The sequence below is a fragment of the Sceloporus occidentalis genome, unplaced genomic scaffold (assembly GCF_023333645.1).
Source record: "Sceloporus occidentalis isolate IW3139 unplaced genomic scaffold, rSceOcc1.0.p SCAF_4, whole genome shotgun sequence".
NCBI classification, from domain to species: domain Eukaryota; kingdom Metazoa; phylum Chordata; class Lepidosauria; order Squamata; family Phrynosomatidae; genus Sceloporus; species Sceloporus occidentalis.
This window is the reverse complement of record NW_028316984.1, coordinates 52,507,576-52,525,943: the sequence shown is the minus strand read 5'-3', so window position 1 is coordinate 52,525,943 and position 18,368 is coordinate 52,507,576. Positions and strand designations below refer to the sequence as shown.

The 18,368-nt window shown below is 39.3% G+C and overlaps 1 protein-coding gene across 4 annotated transcripts in view; it reads right to left on the bottom strand.

The window, feature by feature from the left end:
* Positions 1 to 3,076: 3,076 nt before the first annotated feature.
* LOC149313881 (origin recognition complex subunit 4-like) overlaps positions 3,077 to 18,368 on the bottom strand; it is a 47,749-nt gene continuing 32,457 nt past the window's right edge. For all 4 annotated transcript variants that reach the window (XM_089520064.1, XM_089520062.1, XM_089520061.1 and 1 more), the window contains 5 exons: positions 13,272 to 13,358; positions 11,288 to 11,396; positions 7,141 to 7,236; positions 5,994 to 6,061; positions 3,077 to 3,514 (listed from right to left, as the gene is read on the bottom strand). In XM_089520064.1, coding sequence (XP_089376190.1) covers positions 3,332 to 3,514; positions 5,994 to 6,061; positions 7,141 to 7,236; positions 11,288 to 11,396; positions 13,272 to 13,358 — 543 coding nt within the window. In that variant the 3' untranslated portion in view covers positions 3,077 to 3,331. The remainder of the gene's footprint in view (positions 3,515 to 5,993; positions 6,062 to 7,140; positions 7,237 to 11,287; positions 11,397 to 13,271; positions 13,359 to 18,368) is intronic.

The following is an 18,368-nucleotide window of genomic DNA, read 5'->3' as shown; positions in this document are numbered from 1 at the left end:
GAAACAAAGCCAGATAGAAAGCCAGGCACCCCCTTTCTCCCATGGCTGCACCTGCCTGGGTGTCCGGGGGCATGCAGCCCCAAGGATACCCCTTTTCTAGGCCACCCATTTCTTGTGCACACTAGCTGAGATTTCCCTTAAGCAAAATTACTTTTCATTCCAGGATAAGTATTATTGGCAGATATCAGGTACTGCAATGGGGTGCAAATTTGCACCAGAGTTAGCGAACTTGTTTATGGACAACTTTGAGCGACAGTACATATTGAATGATGATAACATCTTTAAAGCCAACATACTAGAATTCAAAAGATACTTGGATGATATCTTCATTATCTGGAATGGATCAGAGAATGAGCTTTTTGAATTTCATCAATATATAAATAGTGTGCACAATACGATATAATTTGAATTGAATTATGACGTTAAAATTAACTTCCTGGATGTATTAGTGGTAAAAAGAGGAGCCTTATTGAAAACTGACCTCTACAGGAAGGAGACTGACACAAACTCCTTCCTGAGATACGACAGCTTCCACCCACCCCACATGAAACGAAACCTACCTTACTCTCAGTTTTAGACTCAGAAGGAATTGTTCTGGTTTAATGGAATTCGATAGACAAGCCAAAATTCTCATAGAACAATTTGTAGTGCAAGGATACCCTAGAAAGGGCTTGAAGCAGGTTTACTTCAAAGTAAGGAGGATGGAACGAAGGAGCCTCTTCATAAAAAAACAGAGAGAGGTTATACAATCTAGAATGTTCATACCCATAATGTACAATAGGAATACAAGATACATACAGAATGTTATTCTTAAATATTGGGACTTGCTTCAGGACATCCCTCGATGCTAAAAAAAAACCTTTTTGTGTATAAACGTGCTAAGAATCTTGCGGATCATTTGGTCCATAGTAAATGCACAGTTCAGGAGACCCAGCCAAACTTACTACAGAGGAGAACCAAAGGGAATGTCCCATGTTACAACTGCAGTGCTTGTAAATATTGTGTGCAAACTACAGAGTTCATTAACCCTGTGAATAATAGATTGTATACTCTGAATGATTTGTTTACTTGTAATACTAAGGGAGTTGTTTACACCATTCAATGTCCCTGTGATCTCTTGTATATTGGCATGACCACTCGAAAAATAAACATGAGGATATCAGAACATAGGAGCTGCATAAGAAATAAAAGAATTACTGCACCAATGGTCCAACGTTTTATTCAATGCAAACACTCGGATACGGATTATCAGATTCTGGACAATCGAAAGAATTTCTGGAACTGGGACATACCTGGAGAGAAAACTCCAGCAAAGAGAACTATTTTGGATTTTCACTCTACAAACACAGAAACCACATGGACTGAATGAGAATTGCAATTGGTCTGAAATTCTGTAACTATTCTGTTATCTTTTTTTACCCATGTAAATGCTTGTCATTATGAATATCAATTGTTTGGTTGATTGTATTGATACATTTAGATCAACATAATGGATGGGGTTAGTATTACCTACAGGATCTCACTTGTTACAGATTGCTCTCAGGTGGGGGTCAACAGGTGTATCAGTTTCTGTGATTGGGAAGGGATATAGGGCCCACTTGCTAAACTCCATTAGGGCTTGCAATTACATGTGGGACATCCAAGTCTGAGGTAGGTATGGATATAATTTGGAATGCATTTATATAAAAATACTTTTGATTATTACAATTTATAATCCATAAATTGCCTGCATACATATTCTTTCAGGCATTATACTAGGTCCAAGAGGACCAAGAACTTGCCTACAGTGACTGGATGTCCCTTCATATTACATGATATACCTTACAAGGCTGCTATATTAGGTATTTATGTATTATGTGTTTTTAATCATTTGGTCTTCTTCTTTGCCTATATGTTGTTGTTTGTGACTCATACTTATTTTATCTTCACAGTTCTTTATGACCACTGACGAAGACGTTCAGTCGAAACGCGTTTGGTCTCTATTTTGTATTTCCCAACTGTAATAGGCGCACTGTGTTATCCCTTTTAATTTGTTCTCTGCTGTGCACTTCCCAACTATATGGGCATACTGTACTATCTCTTTTTATTCCATATTGAGAGGCACAGAGGAATTTATCTGCCAGTGCACTGGTACTTAGTGTGCTTGACCTTTTTATGGGATTTGCAGTTCCCAAGCCTAGTACTGATTGGCAATATTAGCCTTGTGTATGTTAGGGCGTGGCTCACAGGCCAGAACAAGCCTTTTTGTGCTTAGGATAGCTTTGTAATTTTTTCATCATCTTTTTAGCATTCTATTGCAACATATTGTTTTAATAAAATTGCTGTGTACTTACCATTTTTATCCCCCCTAAACCTTTTGTCCACTCACTTGTGTGTTTCAGTTTAGGGTATCACCTCCCAGTTTTTCCTCAACCAGAGTGTGTGTCACATATGCACTGTTTACTAAGTGTAATGTAAAGAGTGGGGAAAGGGATATATACACTCAAGAAGGAAATGAAGACACAGTAGACATCTTGTCTACCAGCCCAAAGTGTCAGGCTCTTGTTACAATTCTGTATCTATACCTCTGCTAAAGCAGTTTAATAGGATTATCAATTTAGAAGTATAACAAAATTACTCCTGCCATTATGAATTAGAAAATCATTTTATTGAACTGTGGGCCCTTGGTGTCCACTGAAGTTTGACTCCAGGACCTCCCATGGGTACCAAAATCTGTGGATGCCCAAGTCCCATTAAATACAATGGCATAGTAAAATGATGTCCCTGATATAAAATGGCAAAATCAAGGTTTGCTTTTTGGATGGGGGGGGGGGAGGGTGTGAAAAATATTTTCAAGCAGTGTATGGTTGAATCCATGGATATGGAGGACCTAATGTGATCAGGCTGCTCAAGATTTGAGACAAAGAATCTGCTACTGTACTGAAGGATAACAATGCAAACCTTCAGCTGACAGTTCAATTTAATGGAGACTCTGCCACCAACTAGACAATATTCCCTTCTGGTTCTTAAATGACGTAATATCATTAATTTTATTTCATTTAAAACACTGAAAAAACAACAAGTTTCACTTTCTTACTCAGGTGAAAATTATTTATTAAAGTAAAAAGGTCCAATCATTTTTTGACTATATACAAGATGATACCAAAGAAAAACATGTGCATAATATCAAGAGTGGCTTTTCATTAACAATATCAATTTCTGGTATGGTAAACTCATAATTCAAGTGTCATTTTCCTGAGATCCAAATTTCTGGTATGTACTGAAGACATAGTTCACTCTTTGACTTTCTCTACACAGTCAAGGATAATTATTCACAGAGTGTATGGACACCTCAGTTTACTGAAGACATAGCCCACTGCTTGACATCCGTTGGGCAATTTGGGTAGAACTGCAAAGCATCCATAATTTGACTGTTGTCCAAAAGCAACTTCATTAACATGTATTCTCTCTGAGCACAGTTAGATGGCCCTTCCACAGATTTTATCAATTCAAGATGCTGCAAGTGTTCAAAAGCCTAGCAACAGAAGAAATTAAATAAGTTACAAATATTATCTCCAAACAGTCTTTAAAAACTGAGGAAGTAGAAAATATAATATCTAACAAACATAACTATCTCACTTTTTAACTTTATTCCCATTTAAAGTTTATAATGGTGATTTCTCCCCACTTTTTAACAAAAAATCAATTATTACTTTCCAATCATCTAGATATTTGTTTACATCTGCATTTTGTAACCCTCTAGTCATCTTATCCATTTCTATTATCTCATAGATTTTCAGTTCCCAATCTACCTTTTCGGGAGTGTTGTTGTTTTTCCACCATTTTGCAAAGACCATCCTGGCTGCAACAATCAAATGAAATAACAGTCGACCATATTTATTTTCTCCAGATTCATCTACCATAATCAGTAGAAAGATTTCAGGTTTTAGTTTTATATTTATAGATAACATTTAATGAATTGTTAATTTAATCTGATTCCAATATTTTGGGCCATTAGACATATCCACCAGATATGATAAATGGTTTCTATTTCTTTTTGGCACTTCCAACACTTGTTTTGATATATTTTATAGATTCTATCTAGTATCAGATACCATCTATAAAATATCTTGTAATAATTTTCCTCTATATCCTGACATCTTGTATAACTTAAGTCTCTTTCCCCATGTTTTTTCTCATTGCTCCATATCCAAATTATAACCTATACTTTGTGCCCATTTTACCATATTTTCCTTTACTGCTTTGTCATCTGTGTATAATTACAACAGCTATTGATATAATCTGGACAACAATGCCTTTTTGTTAGATAATACAATATTGGCTAATTCCGAATTTATATCTTCCAATCCTTCTTCCAGATTCTTCATCTTGAACCTCTTGCTCAACATAGTAATGTAAGATGAACAATGAATGATTTTTGTCTTCAAACATGTTGAAAAAAGAGGTGAATAAGAAAATCTTAAGCAGGGATGAATATTCTGGCTATGTAAGGGAAGGAAGTCGAGGTATGACAGAGATTGAACATGAGACAAGTTATATGTTGGATGTAAGGATGGATTTAAGAATTTGAAGTTAGGTGATAGATGATTTTAAGAAGAGATTGGTAAGTAGATGTGTTTCTATAATTTTTCTTCTTTTTCTTTTTCGTCTTTTCTGTATTCTCTTATGTATTGTTACTGTTGTTTGACTAATGCTTGGTTTTGTATTTTACCAATACAATTTAATTTAAAAAGAAAAAGAAAAAAGAAGATATTAACAAACTGCATTCAACGTTTATCGAAACCTCACCCTTACTTTAATCTAGGGATGAGGAATGTGTGACTTTTCCACTACTGACCTCTCCTCCTAATATTTTTAATAAGGACAGTTAGTGGTGGGGGATGATGGGAACTGAAACCAATATCATCTGGAAGGTCGCATATTCCAAATGCCTGCTTTAGGCTAAAGGCAGAGTCTCCCTTATCTGGAATTCCAAAATCTGAAATACAGTGGGCCTTTGGTATCTGCTGGGGTTTGGTTCCAAGACCCCCGTGGATACCAAAATCTGTGGATGCTCAAATCCCATTATTTACAATGGGATAGTAAAATAAGCCAGCAGTGGTATAAAATGGCATAGTCAAGGTTTGCTTTTTGGAATTTATATTTTTTAAAAAATATTTTTCAACCATGAATCTGTTGATAAAAAAATCAGTGGCTACCAGGGTCCAACTGTCCTCAAAAAAACACAACATTAATTTTGTTTCTTTCACAAAATGATTAAACACAATGTATAAAATTCCTTTCAAGCTCTCTCTCTGTGTGTGTGTATATGTATATGTATATGTATATGTATATGTATATTGTTTAGACTTGGGTCCCTTCTCCAAGACATTTCATTACGTGTGTGTGTGTGCATGCAAATACAGGTATTCCAAAATGTTTTAAAAATCAAAACCCAAAATACTTTCTGGTCTCAAGCATTTCAGATAAGGGAGACTCAACCTGTATTTTTATAAAAAAAACAATAGCAGTTTACAAAGATCTTTCACATTTAGGATAGAATACTCCACAAATATACATAATTCACACCAGAGGGCAGCACAGTACCAGGCAATTTAAAATTAAACCACTGATCAGATTCTCAACATTTATAGTATGTAGTTTTTAGCAAGACTGCTAAACAGAACAGCATCTGAGGAAGTAGACTGAAGTCTACGAAAGCTCATGCTGCCAACTTCTTTATTTCAGTTAGCCTCAAAGATGCTACAAGATCTCTCTACATACAACTTCATTTATTAATTCCTTTTCTGTGTAATTGTTGGTTTTAGTGGAATGTTTTTATTGTATTTTGATATATGTTGTTAACCGCCCTGATGTATGAAGGGTGGTATATAAATAAACTTTTTATTATTTATTTATTATTTATTATTATACATCATTTCAAACTATTCATTGTTCATGCCATTAAAGCAGCAATGAAGTAACCCAAAAACACAAAATAGTTATAAACATACCTTCATGACAACAGGCTTCTCAAAACTGTACACTGTATGGGCCTTCCTCTGAACAAACATCTGATACTCTGCATGAACAAATACATAGGGAATTAGTTTTGTCGGGGGGGGGGGGGCACAACAACACTAGTTGTTGTTTAAAGCCCTCCATGGGCTGGCCCCTCCTTACTTATCAGACCTTCTTTCTCCTCACCTTCCCACCAGGACCCTCTGTTCTGGTAGTCAAGGTCTACTGTCCCATCCCATGATTTCCTCTGCCCCATCTCGGATTCGCCCCTTTTCACTTGCTGCCCCTCACTTCTGGAACCTTCTTCCCCCGCAAGCAAGGGCCATCACTTCTTTAACCAGCTTCAAAACAGAGTTGAAGACCATCCTGTTCAGAGAAGCCTTCCCAGGCATTGCATAATTGTCGCTTGCTATTTGATGTTCTTTTGATGCCTGTTTTATCGAACCATTTCCTGTATTGCTATGTACTTTATATGTATTAGCCTACTAGCCCCACCACCTTTCCCTTCTCCTTTTATGTCATGTCTTTTTAGATCAGGGGTAGGCAACCTGCGGCCCGCGGGCCGGATGCGGCCCGGTGAGGCCTTGGGACCGGCCCCAGACCGGTACTGCCGCTGATTGCCGCCAGGGTCTTTGGCCTCTCGCGCGCGGGGGCAATTGTCTATAGACGCCTCAGAAACATGCATTTATATTAACATTTTTCTTAAAAATCAACAATTTTTTTTGCGTGTCCTCCACTTTTAAAAAAAAAAGTGTCCACCATTTGAAAATGTTGTCCTACATTTGTCCCGGTTTATTTATTTATTTAATTTTTTAAAAAAATTGTTTAATTATTTATTTTTTGGCTTCGGCCCCCCAGTTGTCTGAGGGACAGCAACCCGGCCCCGGCTCAAAAAGGTTGCCTACCCCTGTTTTAGATTGTAAGCCTGAGGGCAGGGAACCGTCTAATTAAAAAGATTGTATGTACAGCGCTGTGTAAATTTACAGCGCTTTATAAATAAAGGTTAATAATCATAATAATTTTTATAAACTCCCAGTACACCCAACAATGCATTTTAATATGTTTAGTGTTTAGATGTTAAGTTGTAAATAAATTATTTTACATTTTATTTAAAAAAAAACCAATAATAGATCACTTTACCATTATAAACCATCTGAAAATTAAAAGGTTCTCCATCATAAGTGTCATTTAAATGTTTCATAGCTATTATGAGACAGAATTCCAGCACAGAAAGACCTGTAAGAGAAATGACAGTTAATTCCTTTCATTTCATAGTTGCACAGCTTTAATAATTTGATTTACTGAGATTTTTATATGATGCATTATATTCTCCAGACAAAACAGAGGTACTTACAGTAGGGGCCCCAAACCAGGTATAGTTGCAACCTCCAGTCCTAGATGGGGTCACGCTCTCCACAAAGCACTGTGTTCGCAGTCTGGGGGTGCTCCTAGATTCATCACTTCACATGAGAAATCAGGTGAATGCGACGATCAGGAGCACCTGTTATCAGCTTTGGCTGATACGCTAGCTGCGCCCTTTCCTGGAAGTAAAGGACCTAGAAAATGTTGTACATTCACTGGTAACTTCACGACTTGATTTCTGTAATGCACTCTACATGGGGCTACCCTTGTGCCTAGTCTGGAAACTTCAACTAGTGCAAAATGTGGCAGCCAAGCTGGTCGCCGGAAAAACTAGGAGTGACTGAATAACACCCGTCCTAAAATCTCTTCACTGGCTGCCTATTAGTTTCCAGGCACAGTACAAGGTGTTGGTTATAACCTTTAAAGCCCTACATGGCTTGGGCCCAACCTATTTGAGGGATCGCCTGCTCCCATATAATCTGCCCCACACTCAAGTCCTCTGGGAGGAATCTATTGCAGCCTTTAAAAACCAGACTAACTGCTACCTCCCAGAGGGCCTTCTCTGCAATTGCTCCCAAACTATGGAACGGTCTGCCAGATGAGATCTGTCAAATTGCCAGCTTAGACAGCTTTAAAAAAGCTGTCAAGACAGATCTCTTCCGGCAGGCCTTTCCTGAATAAAAGTGCCCGGCCACAGAATGACTGCCCCCCACATCATGTATTAGCCAACCACTCTGGCCTCGTTATATATATATATATATATTTAATTTTGTTTTAATAGATATTTTAATTGTAACATGTTTAAAACTGTTTTAAAGGGGGGAATTTGGGACATAATGTTGTAAATGTGGATTTTAATGTGTTGTGAGCAGCTTTGATTGTCTCGTCACAGAAAAGCGGCATACAAATAAAAGTTTTATTATTATTATTTATTAATAAAAGCTCTTTGGAAAGTTGAGATGAATTTAGTTGTTGTTAATTCCAGCAGATTCTTCTCCATTGTTCTAAGAGTGCGGGGCGGATTGTATAGGGAGATGCGTTCCCGTAAGTAACTCAGGCCCAAGCCATGTAGGCTTTAAAGGTGATAACCAACACTTTGTATTGTGCCCAGAAGCAAATTGGGAGCCAGTGAAGGTCTTTTAAAATTGGAGTTAAGTGGAGGTAGAGTAGAAAGAAGTTGGGGATGGAATTTAAGGAAGCAAGTTAATGTAGGTTGTTGAGAAGAAGAGAGAAGGGAAGAGAAGAGAAGGAAGAAGAGGAGGGGAAAGAGAGAAAACAAAGTTGTAAGCAATAAGAAGTAGTGAAGGAAGAGTGAAGGGGGTTAAAGGAAGAGGAAATAGATATTAGAGAAGCTATGTTTAAATGTATTTAGTTTTTTCAAAGGTGGTGGTAATGTATAAATTGGATGAATTTGGATATGCATGTGGTTTTTTATATTGTCACTTTGTTTGTATATTTGGTTGGTGTGTTTTGTTTATTTAATAAAATTTATTTTTTTAAAAAAAATGGTGTTATGTGGTCAAACCTTGAAGAACCAGTGACCAGTCTGGCTGCCATATTTTGTACTACTAAAGTTTCCGAACTTGTTACAAGGGTAGCCATATGTGGAGCATGTTACAGTAATCAAGACGAGAGATTACCAGAGCATGTACCACAGCTTCAAGATCCTTTCAGTCGAGGTAGGGACGCAGTTGGCGTATCAACCAAAGTTGATACCAAGCACTTCTGGCCGTTGCTTCTACTTGAGATGACAACTGTAGAGACAGATCCAAAAGTACTCCCAAGCTGCAAACTTTGTCCTTCAGGGGAAGTGTGACCTCATCCGGGACAGGTTGCAAGTACCTCTGTTTTCTCTGGATTCAGCCTGAGTTTGTTTTCCCTCATCCAGCCCATTACCGACTCAAGGCAGGCATTCAGAGGAGAGATGCTGTCCTTAGTCACAGTAACAGTCAGAGACATAGAGACGCATATTTGGGTATCATCGACATACTGATAACACCGCGCCCCATGTCTCTGGATGACCTCTCCCGGCAGTTTCATGTAAATGTTAAACTGCATGGGGGACAGAATGGCACCTTGAGGGACGCCAGATGTCAGCTCTCTCTTAGAGGATCTACTATCCCCCAGTATCACCATCTGGAATCTGCCCGAGAGGTAGGAGTAGAGCCACTGGAGCGCAATACTCAACTCCCTCAGGCGTTTCAGAAGATACCATGGTCTATGGTATCCAAAGCCGCTGAGATGTCCAACAGGGTCACACTTCCCCTATCAATGCCCAGATGGAGATCATCGATTAAGGCGACAACCATGGCCGTCTCAACTCCGTATCCTGCTCTGAAGTTGGTTTGAAATGGGTCCAGATAATCAGTTTCATCCAAGACAGCTTGGAGCTGAAAGGCAACTGCACTCTCAATCACTTTGCCCAAGAATGGTAATAATGAGACCGGTCTCTAGTTGTTTCTCACCTGAGGGTCCAGAGTTTTTTTAAAGAGCGGTTTAACCACTGCTAGTATTAACTTTGATGGAAATTTTCCCTTCCTGAAGGATGTATTGATTACAGATTGTAATAATACAATCACAGCATCCCCACCCTGGGTGGTCAACCAAGATGGGCAAGGATCAAGGGGGGCACGTCATTTTCCTTACACTTCCAAGGAGCTTGTCCACTTCATCGGTATTTACAAACTCAAAATGATCCAGTTTAATGCAGTCCACGGAGTCACTGGATACCTCTCTTATTGTTTCTGTTGAAATGCCGGCGTTAAGATCAGCCCTTATCCGAGATTTTATCTGCTAAAAAGTTGTTAAAAGCATCACAGCAGGCCTTAAAGGGTTCAGGGTGGGAGACAGTTGGGTTACTCTTTAACCACCCTGAACATCTATGCTGGACAAGACTCTGCATACGCAATACATGCAGCATAGAAAGAATTCTTTGCTGCACCTATTGCCACTCCATCAGAATCCAATAGGTTCTTATGGAGTGTCTTGTCAGATACACACTGATGTTTCCTCTAGCGGCGCTCTAGTCGTTGTGTGGCCCACTTCATTTGTCAAAGATCTTCTGTATACCAAGGTTTTTTATTTGAAGTGGGCTGGAAAGGATGCTCGGGCACAATATTGTCTATAGCCATGGGAAGGTCATTATTCCAGGTATCAACCAGGGCATCAACAGAATCACCGTCAATCTCAACCATAAAACCCCTAGAGCTTCTTGGAGCCTTTTGGGTTCCATCAGCCTTTGAGGGTAGACCATCTTAATAGGTCCTCCACCCCCAAGGGGGGTATGGGTAGTAGCCTTCAGTCCCACTTTGACTAGGAAATGATCTGTCCATGACAGAGCAGAGGTACAAATTATCTCTGCCCACAGCTGCTCCTGATCTGTATTAAAAACCACATCGAGTGTATTACCGGCACAATGTGTTGGACCTGAGACCAATTGGGACAGGCCCATGGCTGTCATGAAAGTCATGAACTCCTGAGCTGCACCTGCTAGATCTAATGAGCCGGCCTCGAAGTGGATGTTGAGGTCTCCCAGGACAAGAAGTCTGGGAGACTCCAACACCAGCTTCAAGACCAGCTGTGTCAGCTCGGCCAGGGAGTCTGTTAAGCAACAGGTTGGGTGGTAGACCAACAGAATCCCCAGACTGTCCCTAGCCTTCAGGGTCAGATAAATACACTCCTTAGGACTGGAGCACAGCTTTGACGTAGCTTCCGGACTCTTCGGACGCATACATCATTGAAACAGCATACCTCCAACGTGACTCGAAGCAGCTTAATTTAGTCCTGTCTGTATGGGGCCATGGTTTAACCATGAAGTAAAAAAGAAAGTGCACTGTATCAATTGCCTGCCCTGGGTTTTTTGGGGTTTTTTTGAGCTTCAAGATTATTTGCACATTCATTAAGATGGTAAATACTGTCTTCTTACCATGTACAATATTTGCTTTTGAGTCCATTCTACAAAGTCTGCTTGCTTCAAGAAAGTCTGATGCGGTGATATACGGGTGAGACACAGTTATATTATGTAAAGTAAGCATCTGAAAAGAACAACCCACACCTTATTTAACTGATTTTACCAAATGGTATCTACAGTTATCCATAACAGAAAATTTGCTACAGTATTCAACAAAGAGCATGACTGCAATTTCCATTCTACAACAATGTAGCAGTTGCAAATTCCAGTTTTAAGAATGTTACAATTCTACAGCTACTCAAGAAAGTGATAGGAATAATGGTATCCTTTACAGAGTTATCCATTAAGCAATTCTTGAATCAAAACATGAACCCCAGCAGTAAAATGGAATAATAAATATAATGGAAAATAAATATAACATTTATCAGACTTAAAACAGTCCAGTTTGACTGACTGCATCATATAGATGCTTGCCACGAAGAATGCAACATTACAAAAACTAGAACAGACAAAACATTCTAGTCTTCAACATTTGATTTATAAAGTTGAGACAATTCACTCCTCCTCTCCAATCTTAATACAGAGGTTTTGGTTTTAAACTACCATTCCATTTCAGACACAAATATTTTTATGGTCTACAACAAAGTTTAGCATTTGTGAAAAATTTCAAGTGAAACCTTTAGACATGAAATTTAAATGATGGTAACAGATATGAAAAAGTCAACAGGCATAGACTGCAGAAATAATGTCTGTGACTACAGAAATAATGGCTGTGAACATAAGGAGATTATTGTAAGCCGTCTCTATGCTTACAACAACCTGAACATTGAAATGGTTTCACAGTCACAAATAAATAACTGAAGTCAGAGTATTTAGAGTACTTAGAAGTTAGATTCTGCACTATTATGGTAGAATGCAGACTCTGATCTGGGCTTAGTCATACTCAGAGCAGGCACAATGAAATAATTTGGGATTACATTAGTCATGACCAATTTAAGACTTCACTGAATATAACAAAATCTGGATCAAACCTACAGCAAAAGGGATTCAATGATCTGAAAAACGTAGTAATACAAGTATCAAATACCAAGTTAGATGATTAACCATAAGTGATTTGAGTGAACACCTTTATGTTTGTAAATTGCAGGCAAAATCTGCATTAAACAATTATTCTAGTTCTAGGGCCTTTTTACATCTTACGTTTGGTGTTTTTGTCAGTAATCCAAATACTCTTGGATATAACCTTATAAAGATAATTGTGGGTCTGAACAGACAGGCCAAAATAAAGCTGCTTCTGGTCACTTTGGAGGTATGCTGTTTAAATGATGGATGCATCCTAAGAGGCCAGAAGCTGTGCCAAAGCTGTGCTCCAATCCTTAGGACTAGAGCATGGCTTTGGCGTGGCTTCTGGCCTCTTAGGATTTAAACAACATACCTCCAAAGTGACCTGAAGCAGCTTTATTTTGGCCTGACTGTCCAGGCCCTGCAATTCATGAAAAGATTACTACGTATTTTGTCAGCATTAGTTTCCATGACTATACAGAACCTATGTTGTTTCTGCCATTTGTGAATGGTCAAGGCCACCCCAACAGTGGACACAAAGGTGTTCCACAAAAAATAATCCTTACCAAAGACAACACCCTACAAAATCAGCTTCGTTTTTACTCCATAAATATCTAGAACAGCAATAAGGAATACATTAAAAATGTAGAATTTTAAATTTAACAAAATCAGAACTCAAATTATTTAAAAAAGACACCCCTCATCCTTGGATGTCAAAGAACATTTTGAAAATGAGTTGGGAAAAGAGTAACAATTACAATACTAAGAAAAAGAAAAGTAACTTTTGCCATAACAAAGTAGCACATAATTAAGCTTATTTCACTTTTCTGTTTGCAACATTGGATTTCATTCCTGCAATCACCCACTGATTTGTCAGTCCGGCAGTCAACCTGAGGGGGCATTTGAGAACACAGGTAAGGTACTTTGATAATCTTACCAACATCATGGAGAGACACCGCAGATTTTTACTATAATGGAACTGATTTTGTAGTACAGCTCGCACACTTTGGTCTTCTAAGACAGACTACAAAAAATATTTGAGAGAAAAAAAACATTTTGTTGAACTGCCTATGTCAACATGAAAAAAAATCTCTTTATATTATGAGTTGTGGCAATTAACACAAGAACACAGAAGATTAAGATTGAGATCACAAATATATACAGTATAAGATATGCACATTCACATAAACCTTTTTAATATAAGTATTTAAGTCTTGTGCAAAACTCGGATGTTGTCAGCCTAGAAAATAGTCAATTTTAAAAACATTTTAGTTTTCTAAAACTGATTTTTTAAAAAAGAAACTGCCTATTGCAAATTGCTTTTTAATTAGCATGAAATATAAACAATCATGTTAGTATTAAATAGCCAGAATAACCATGTTAGTAGTACACTGACCAATGTCCTACTGATTAGAAATGGGGGAGGGGGGACAAAACGCTTATTTTTAAAAAAAAAAAATTAAAAAACGCTTATTTTTGAACATATGATTGTAACCCACATCTCTATATGAAATCAACAGTTCTATTAAATACATTGAGTTAAATGAGGTCTGTAACCAAATAAGGAATGAATGTTATCATTTCACAAACAGAAATATTTGTATGTTTATCTTCTGAAAACCTATCAGACTGTACATCACTATCTTAGTAACAACATACTTAATTGCTTGCTATTCTGTTTCGTGAAGGGGAGGCTGGGCAAAGGAAGAGTGAAGCAGAAAGGAGAACTAGAGAGAATATCAGAAAACACTGTCCAGGGGATATGTCCATGTTAATCACACTGATTGTAGTTAAACTGAAAGGCTGAGACATACTGTGAATGATCATTCTAAGAAGGCTGAAGAAGCAGCCCACAACCATGGGGATATTCCCTCATGCCAAATGATAAGGAAGGGGACTGAAAGTCTAAATCCATTTAAAACCATTGCCTGCTTCTAGATCCCCTTCAGTCTTGTTACATATCTTTGCATTCTTTTATCCTTAAGAGTTATTCATTGGAAGTTTGAGTAAAAAGTTTGTGTTAATGAATTTTTGTATGTGTAGATTGCTCATTCACCCTTCCTAGAATGATAACACACTGCAGATATCAAACTCATTCTCAGGAAGGGGGAAGGAACAATCCATAACCACTAGGATATACCCAAGCCAAATCCTTTATGGGTGGATATGGTTGCCTGTTTCCTTAGCTTGCAAAACAGTTTGCCCAAAGGGTATCTGTCCTCACTTACATTTGTCCACTGTATAATGTCTGATAAATGTCGATGGATCCTTCCATTCAGCTGCTTTACACACTTCATCCAAAGACAATTTTATTCTGAATGTCACTGTTAATCATAGATTCATAGAATCATAGAGTTGGAAGAGACCGCACGGGCCATCCAGTCCAACCGCCTGCCATGCAGGAAATCCAATCAAAGCATCCCCGATAGATGGCCATCTAGCCTCTGCTTAAAGACCTCCAAGGAAGGAGACTCCACTACACTTCGAGGGAGTGTGTTCCACTATCGAACAGCCCTTACTGTCAGGAAGTTCTTCCTAATGTCGAGGTGGAATCTCTTTTCCTGGAGCTTGCATCCATTGTTCCGGGTCCTGTTCTCTGGAGCAGCAGAAAACAAGCTTGCTCCCTCCTCAATATGACAGCCTTTCAAATATTTAAACAGGGCTGTCATATCACCTCTTAACCTTCTCTTCTCCAGCCTAAACATCCCCAACTCCCTGAGTCGTTCCTCATAGGGCATGGTTTCCAGACCCTTCACCATTTTAGTCGCCCTCCTTTGGACATGCTCCAGTTTCTCAATGTCCTTTTTGAATTGTGGCGCCCAGAACTGGACACAATATTCCAGGTGGGGCCTGACCAGAGAAAAATACAGTGGCACTATTACTTCTCTTGATCTAGACACTATACTTTTATTGATGCAGCCTAAAATTGCATAGACTTTTTTAGCTGCCGCATCACACTGTTCACTCATGTTCAACTTGTGGTTCTACTTGGACTCCCAGATCCCTTTCACATGTAGTTTCATTCAGCCAGGTGTCCCCCATCCTATATCTGTGCATTTCATTTTTCTGCACTAAGTGCAGTACCTTACATTTCTCTGTGTTGAATTTCATTTTGTTAGCTTTGGCCCAGCTTTCTAGTCTATTCAGATCATTTTGAATCTTGGTCCTGTCCTCTGGAGTATTAGCTATTCCTCCTAATTTTGTGTCATCTGCAAATTTGATAAGTATGCTCCCAATTCTGTCATCCAGGCAGGGACGTAGCCAAGGGGGGGGGGTTCTTGGGGTCTGGACCCCCCCTTCCATTAGAAAAATGAATGGTGTGTGCTGCTGCCCCGCCTCACCCAAGACCCATTATAATGGTGGCACTTAGTCTGGACCCCCCCTTCCTAAAATCCTGGCTACGTCCCTGATCCAGGTCATTGATAAAGATGTTGAATAACACTGGGCCCAGGACAGAGCCCTGTGGGACCCCACTGGTCACTTCTCTCCAGGATGAAATGGAACCATTGTTGAGCACCCTTTGGGTTCGGCCGGTCAACCAATTACAAATCCATGTAACAGTTGCCTTGTCTAGCCCACATTTTACAAGCTTGTTTGCAAGAATGTCATGGGGAACCCTGTCAAAGGCCTTACTGAAATCAAGATATACTATATCCACAGCATTCCCTTCATCTACCAAGCTGGTAATTTTATCAAAGAAAGAGATCAGATTTGTCTGGCATGACTTGTTTCTCTGAAACCCATGTTGACTTTTTGTGATTATGGCATTGCCTTCTAGATGTTCACAGACTCTCTGTTTAATGATCTGCTCCAGAATCTTTCCTGGTATTGATGTCAGACTAACTGGACGATAATTGTTGGGATCCTCTTTTTTTCCCTTTTTGAAGATGGGGATGTTTGCCCTCCTCCAGTCTGCTGGGATTTCTCCTGTTTTCCAGGAGTTTTCAAATATGATTGCCAATGGCTCCGATATTACATTTGCCAGTTCTTTTAGTACCCTTGGATGTAGTTCATCTGGTCCTGGAGACTTAAATTCATTTAGATTAACAAGGTATTCCTCTACTATCTCTTTACTTATTCTGTGCTGAAATTCCCCTATTCTGTCCTCTGCTCCATTATCCTCAGGTTGAGCACCCTTTGCCTTTTCTGAGAAGACTGAGGCAAAGAAGGTGTTGAGTAATTCTGCCTTTTCTCTGTCCCCTGTTAACATTTTGCCATCTTCTCCACGCAGTGGCCCTACCATTTCCTTCTTCTTCCATTTGCTGCGGACATATCCAAAAAATCTCTTTTTATTCTTTTTAACCTCTCTAGCAAGCCTGAGCTCATGCTGCTCTTTAGCTTTTCTGACTTTACCCCTACAAATGCCTGCTATTTCTTTGAATTCCTTTTTCGTGATTTCCCCCTTTTTCCATTTCTTATACATGTTCCGTTTCAAACTTAGCTCGGTTGAAAGTTCCTTAGTCATCCATCCTGGTTTCTTGAGACCCCTCCCGTTTTTCTTTCTCACTGGAACTGTTTGAGATTGTGCCTTCAGTATCTCTGTTTTGAGAAACTCTCATCTGTCCTGAACTCCCTTCCCTTTTAGTATTTCTGACCACGGGATCACCCTCAATACTTCTCTAAGTTTACTGAAATCCGCTCTCCTAAAGTCTAGGATGCGTGTTTGACTATGCCTGGCTTCTCCTTTTCATTGTATAACAAACTCCAGGAAAACATGGTCACTTCCACCTAATAGTCCCACCACTTGCACCCCATTAACCAAGTCATCCTTGTTGGTTAGGATCAGATCCAAAATACCTGACCCTCTTGTTGCCTCTTCCACCTTTTGGACAATGAAATTGTCTTCCAGGCAAGTGAGGAATTTGCTAGACCTTGAGGATTTTGCTGAGTTTGACTTCCAGCAAATATCAGGATAGTTGAAGTAACCCATCACTACTACATTTCTCCTCTCTGAGTGTATGGTCATCTGTTCTAGAAAGGCATCATCCAATTCCTCCATCTGACTTGGGGGTCTGTAGTAGACTCCCACCATAACATCCTTGTTGTTTCCCTCCCCTTTAATTTTTATCCAGATGCTCTCCACCTGGCTTCCATGATTGATGTCCTGGATCTCTTCACTGGTATAAATATCTCTGACATATAGTGCTATTCCTCCTCCTTTCCTGTTTGGCCTATTCTCTTAAAAAGGTTATACCCCTCTATTTCCACATTCCAATCATGAGACTCATCCCACCAGGTTTCAGTGATACCTATTATATCATATTTGCTTTGCTGTACTAGGAGTTCATCTTGCTTATTTCCCATGCTCTGTGCATTAGTGTAGAGACATCGCAGACCACGGGTCCCATTTACTTGCTGCTTGTGCAAGTTTTTTTGCCTCCCACTGTTGGGTCCTTGCACTTTTTTTCTTGTTTCCTCTATGTCTGTTTGACTAATGGAGCCCTGGTGGCGCAGTGGTTAAATGCCTGTACTGCAGCCATTCACTCAAAACCACAAGGTTGCGAGTTCAAGACCAGCAAAAGGGCCCAAGCTCGACTCAGGCTTGCATCCTTCCGAGGTCGCTAAAATGAGTACCCAGACTGTTGGGGGCAAATTAGCTTACTTGCTAATTAGCTTACTTGCTGTTCACCGGTATGATCTTTGGAATAGCGGTATATAAATAAAACTAATAATAATAATAATAATAATAATAATAATTATTATTATTATTATTTTCTCCAGCCCTTTCGCCTTCCTTAATATTGTCTCCCTTCCCCACGGAACTCAGTTTAAAGCCCTCCTGATCAAGTTCTTGAGACTGTTGGCAAAAACATTTCTTCTAACTGGCGTGAGATGCAACCCGTCCATTGCAAGAAGTCCCTCCTCATGGAACCGCAGCCCATGATCAAAGAATCCAAATCGTTCTTGGCGGCACCATCTGTGAAGCCAGTTGTTCACATCCGCTATTTTCCTCTCCCTTCCTGGTCCGTGCCCTTCAACTGGCAGAAGAGACGAGATGACAAACTGTACATCCATTCCTTTCAGCTTCCTACCA